Source organism: Zosterops lateralis (genome assembly GCF_965231275.1).
Source record: "Zosterops lateralis genome assembly, chromosome: 24".
Lineage (NCBI taxonomy): Eukaryota > Metazoa > Chordata > Aves > Passeriformes > Zosteropidae > Zosterops > Zosterops lateralis.
Genome location: NC_139784.1, coordinates 2,205,285 through 2,211,157, shown reverse-complemented (window position 1 = coordinate 2,211,157; position 5,873 = coordinate 2,205,285). Strand labels below are relative to the sequence as shown.

At 46.9% G+C, this 5,873-nt stretch overlaps 1 protein-coding gene across 1 annotated transcript; it reads left to right on the top strand.

The window, feature by feature from the left end:
- Window positions 1-383: 383 nt before the first annotated feature.
- LOC310918803 (feather keratin Cos1-1/Cos1-3/Cos2-1) lies at window positions 384-689 on the top strand (the record flags this gene model as incomplete). Its single annotated transcript, XM_083877780.1, has 1 exon — window positions 384-689. The coding sequence occupies one exon, from the start codon at window positions 384-386 to the stop codon at window positions 687-689; it is 306 nt and encodes a 101-aa protein (XP_083733906.1).
- Window positions 690-5,873: the final 5,184 nt, after the last annotated feature.

The following is a 5,873-nucleotide window of genomic DNA, read 5'->3' as shown; positions in this document are numbered from 1 at the left end:
TCAACTTGGGAACCAGGTGAGTCTGAAGCCCCTTCTCTTTCTCTTGCAAAATGAGATCTCCACTTGGTGGACATCTCAACTGATGTTGGCTTTCTCATATTTGGGGACTGGAGCATCTGGTCACAAGAGAAGAAAGTGGGGAGGAGGCTGGCATAGAGTGAGGTTGGTGACAGTGGTGCCTTTTGCTTTATGCCCTGAGAGAGAACTTCCCAAGTCAGGCTGCTCTTTGTAGGGCTCCTGGTTCAGTCTGCAACTTGCCACTCCTGATGGCCTTGGCTGTTTTGTGATAGGGTAATCAAACTGCTCCTCACCCACTCACTTTGCAGCCTTGTGCTCTGTTTCTTCTCTGCTCTCTCTGCCAGGTGCACCTGCAGCCCCAAGACATGTCCTGCAACACCCAGTGCCGTCCCTGCCAGCCCTGCGGCCCCACCCCGCTGGCCAACAGCTGCAATGAGCCCTGTGTCAGACAGTGCCAAAACTCCACCGTCGTCATTGAGCCGCCTGCTGTGCTGGTGACTCTGCCTGGCCCCATCCTCAGCTCCTTCCCACAGAACACCGTGGTGGGATCCTCCACTTCTGCTGCTGTTGGCAACATCCTCAGCTGTGATGGAGTTCCCATCAACTCTGGAGGCTTTGACATCTCCTGCATCACCAGGCGCTACGGTGGCAACAGATATCGTCCCTGCTAAAGATGCTGCAAAAGCCCCAACAAGACATCTTGAGGAACTCAGGACATGGTGTTGGGCAGAGGATCTAGGTTTTGGGTGCTGTTTGCACAATAGCTGACCGAACTCACCTTTCTCTCCCTTTTGATTGTTCGCATTGGTTCCTGTGTGCTGCAATGTTCCCCAAAGGCCACCTTGGTAGGGACCATTTGCTTTCTCTCCTTTGTGGGGCAGGGACACAAATATTATGCAGGAACTATTCCAGAGCCAAGGAGCGCGGACTCTCTGCTGCCCTTAGTGCTTCCTTTGCTGCTGACTTCCACTTTCAGTGGCTTTGTTTCCTTCTTTCATTTCATTAAAGTTCTGCTGCATTCAAGTCCAGCGTCTATGTGGTCCTTCCTCTGGTTGCACTTCTGAATGCCAAAGGAGAAATGTGTTGCTTAGTCATGGAAGTGGTTGAGGGCATAAGGAGACCCTTCTCCATTTACAGCAGAATGGAATTTTGGGGGCCATGGAGGGGCAACTATTAAGGGTACAATCTCTTGGAGCTGAGGAAGATATCCCCTGGTTGCTCTGCTTCCAGAGACCATCAAGCCTTGTCTTGATGTGTCTTCACCCACAAATGCCCAGAAAGCTTGGAGACCTTGAAGCAATAGCAGCCCCATGATCTCCTGAGGAACGGTGTTCCTATCAGTATGGTCAGTGCTGCACTGGGGGTGTTGGTGTGAGGGTCCTGGACATCATTTCCTCTGCAGAATAATGGGATTTGGCATGCAGAGAACAACCTTTGTGTTTGACAGTGGTTTCTATTCCATCTTCCTCTCCCCTTCATGACTCAATTAAAAGTAAGAATGAATACCCATTGAGCACTTTCTTTTCCCTATGCCATTGTCCTTTAGATCAGAACATGTTGAATCTGAGGTCTCATCCTCTGCCTGGCACAGCACTAGGCCAATAGACTGCACCGGCACATTTGGCATTGGCTTGGACACGAGGCAGAGATAGATGTGTCTCACACCAGGCAGCACTGACACTGCAGCACAAGCAAACTCACTTGAGCATAGCTTGGATGAAGCTGGAAGGATTTAGCCTTTCTGATACGATTTAGCAGGTGGCCGGAGTGTTAAGAGTCACATGTAAATGCATCAATCTCTGAAGGTGTCCTGCATTTCTCAGAATGGCTTAAAATAATTGCGAGATGGCTCTTCAGGGGTGTTTTGTAAAGCAAAAGATTTAATAAAGACAAAATAAGAAATGATACAGAAACAACAACAATAAAAAAAGCTGAGCACAGGTGTCGGAGAAACCTCTGACAACTTGCTAAGACACCCTAAAAAGCACTTGAGTTCCTTTGCGCACCTTTATAAATAACAATTTAGCAGGGATAACTTGGCTTGTTGCCAATAGAGGCGGCCACAGATCTTGAGAGACATTTTTAAAGCACAGTGCCCCTGTGCTGGCACTGGACCAACCACAGTGAGAGTATCACAGAAGATTCTAGTCCATTTTCCTTTTAAGTTCAAAGGTAAACCAAAACTCCTTTCCTTATATAGGAGTTGCTTGGGTATGGAAATGCATTGCAATACTTTTCTGCTGTCAATAAAGCAAGCCTCATCCTTTTGAAGGCCCTAGATCTTGGGAGAGCCATGTCCTGGTGTGGAGAAGCAGGGAATGAAGACTGCAAGCCATGTTTAGGCATTCCCAGTATTGTTTACAGTGAATTAAACTAAGAATCCAAACTAGGTATGAAATCATCGTAATTTGGTCCAGGAATCATCAGCAGCAGAGTGAGCTTTGAAGCAGTAGAAAAAGCAGGATTGAAGATAGAGAAGATTGCATTTCAGTGTCTGTGGTGAGGATAATTCTCTGCCAGGTTCCTTCTGTTATTGCTCAGCTGCACTGAAGTTCCTTCAGACTCGAGGTGCTCTTTGGAGCTTATTGGCAGAGCAGTGGAGAATGTCACTGCTGTAAGCAGAGCAATCCCTCCTGAGGAGGGACACACATGCACACTTATCTCAGGTTTTAGGGGTTTTTTTGCCCAAAATTCCAGGCTGGTGGTTCGAGTGGGTTTGAGGGAGTGTTTTTCCCTCTCCGACCTCTGAAGGCTTTGAATCTGAGCCTGTGCTCAGCACAAGAATGATGTGGAGTCTCAAGGTCTTGGTTTTCTTGGTTTCTCTCGCATTGTTTATTATTTCTTATCTTACAAGTTCTTTGTGTCCAGTCAAGGTGTTCACAGCAGCTCGGACTGTAGAAGCATCCGTGACTTACAGGGACAAGGTACTCTGCAAACCTGAGATATTCTAGAATATGTGGTTTAATTGCAAGGGTTGTGGGTAGAAAGGGCCTTCCCTTCAGCCACCAGCCTCGGCTGAAGGGAAGTCCCAGAGAGAGAACGAGAGAGAGCACCGGGGGTGCGGGCTAAGAAGAGGGGAGAGAGAGAGAGCAAGCTGGCAGGGGTCAGAGTGCAGGGGGAAGAGAGCAGAGGTAAGAGCAGGGAAAGGAGAGCGAGGTCCAGAGAGAGAGAGTGAAGAGAGCGAGGTCCTGGTTACAATACATCTCCTTTTGTGATGAATATTCTAATTTACAGTGACCAACCAATACAAGACACAAAATCCTATAGAATCTACATACAGCCTATAAGAACTACTATATTACCATGTGTTATATTTTAAACTCTAAAAACTACTCTTTAGACTTTTCTGTTTTGCTGCATTGACCTTTGAATCCCTTAGCCAGCAGAAAGGTCTTGTTCAATCAAAAGGGATTCTCCTTCAGCTGGCTAGGCTATTGTCTTTAGGTTATATAGTAACTAAGACTTGGTATCCTACAACTCAAAATAAGCTTCCATTTCTATCTCGACTACAGGTTTCACATTTTCAGGATCATTTGCCAACCAATCATATTTATAAGGTCTCCCTGATTCATCTTTTCCAACATTGGACACAATGTGACTCCCCCGTGATGGGAGGTCACTCTGTGTTTATACAGATAACTACGTACTTATTACTTACCATTCCATACCAATGCCTAGTAACTATACTAGAAGGGTCATCTCTACTTTGACCCAATCCTATCAAACTACCTTGTGCCCACATCACTGCAGAAGATGGATGCCAAGGGAGAACAAGAAGAACTTAGGACAACACCCTAATTCCACCATCTTGTCTCCTTGCACCTACATTCTAAAAATCCCAAAATGACAAAACTTTCTACACGGTGATTAGTTACACTACTATCTTTTACACATTTGTGACTTGTAGTTCTTCTCTGTGTTAGAAGTTTTTCTCATGGACCAAAATCTAAGACTGTGTCTTCCTGGGCTCTGTGCCAGGCAAACTCCTTGCACAGACCCCGTTCCCCCTTCTTCAGGTCCCAGGCCTCTCTACTGAGGTCTGTGACCTTCCCAGGGTGCCCAGAGAGATGCCCTGGACTCTGACACACTTATGCATGTCAGAAATGAATAATACACAATTTTTTTTGCACCTATGTATATTCACACAGTCCCAGCTGCACACAAGTGCATATGAGACAAGAACATGCAAAGTCACGGCCAGCACAGCTTTATGAGAGGGAAGTCCTGCTTGTCAGATCTGATTTCCTTTTATAACAAGGTAACCCACCTGCTTAATCAAGAGAAGGCAGTTGATATAATCTTTTTGGATTTCAGTGAAGCTTTTGATACTCTCACAGGATCCCTCTGGACAAAATGTCTGACCCACAGCTGGATAAACACATCATGTGACAGGTGAGCAGCTGGCTCACAGGTCAGGCACAGAGCATGACAGTGACTGGGGTGACATCAGACTGGTGACCTGTCACTTATTGCATTCTGTAGTGCTTCATCCTCAGCCCTGTGCTCTTCATGTACATAAATGACTGGAATGCAGGACTGGAAGGGAAACTAAGCAAGTTCATGGATAATACAAAACTGGGAGGAGCTGTCAACTCCCTCAAAGGCAGGGACACCATGCAGAGAGACCTCAACAAATTAGAGGTGGGCAATCACCAACCATGTGAAGATTATCAAGAAAAGTGCTGGATTCTGCACCTGGGATGGGTAACCCTGGATGTACGGATAGACTGGGGAACAGGAGCCTGGAAAGCAGTGTCATGGAAAGGGACCTCGGGGTCCTGGTTGATGGCCAGTTGAATATGAGTCAGCAGTGCCCTGGCAGTCAGGAGGGCCATCAGTGTCCTGGGGGACATCAGCTGGCATCACCAGCTGAGAAAGGGAGGGGATTTTCCCACTCTGCTCAGCAGTGGGGTGGCCTCACCCTGAGTTCTGGATGCAGTTGTGGGCATCACAATTTAAAAGGAGACATTAAGCTATTGGAGTGACCAAAGAAGGCCACAAGAATTGGAAAAGGCCTTGAGGGGAAGCTGTATGAGGAGTATCTGAGGTCACTTGGTCTGTTCAGTCTGGGGAGGAGGAGATTGAGGTCAGACCTCATTTCAGTCTACAACTTCCTTGTGAGGGGAAGAGGAAGGGAAGGCACTGATCTCTGCTCTGTGGAGACAGGACTATAAAGAATAGGCTGAAGTTATGTCAGAAGAAGTTTAGGCTGGGTATTAGAGAAACGTTCTTCGTCCAGAGGGTGGTCGGGTACTGGACCAGGCTCCCCAGGACAGTGGGCGCAGCACCAAGCCTGACAGAATTCAACAAAAGTTAAACAACATTCTCAGGCACATAGGGTGACTCTTGACAGCATCCTGTGCAGGACTACCAGTTGGACTCCATGACCCTTGTGGGTCCCCTCCAATTCAGCACATTCTGTGATTCTGTGAAAGAATGAACCGTGGCCTCTGCTGTGGACATATGGAGACAATGGACATATGGAGACAATGGTGACTGGGCTGGAGTGTTCTGGAGAGGAAAAAGGCCCCAGACATGGGCTCAACACACTTCTCTCTGGAAGAGAAGGAAGAGCAAAATTTGACTGGGTTCATTGTTAGGCAGGACAGCATAAAATCCAGGAGCTGAGTCATTTCTTGCCAACAAGGCCACCAAAGACCCCCAAAGCAGTAATCCATACTGACATATTTTGCTTTTACTACACTCGTCCAGCATGTCACATGAGTCCTCTGCCCAAAATGATGTGTTTTGATCCATTTGATCCAGAACTGCTTGGGTCTCTCATCTTGCCACAAAGGAAAAGCAAAAAACAACAAAAAGTGTTCTCTGGGAAATATGCCTGTAATGAAAAATAA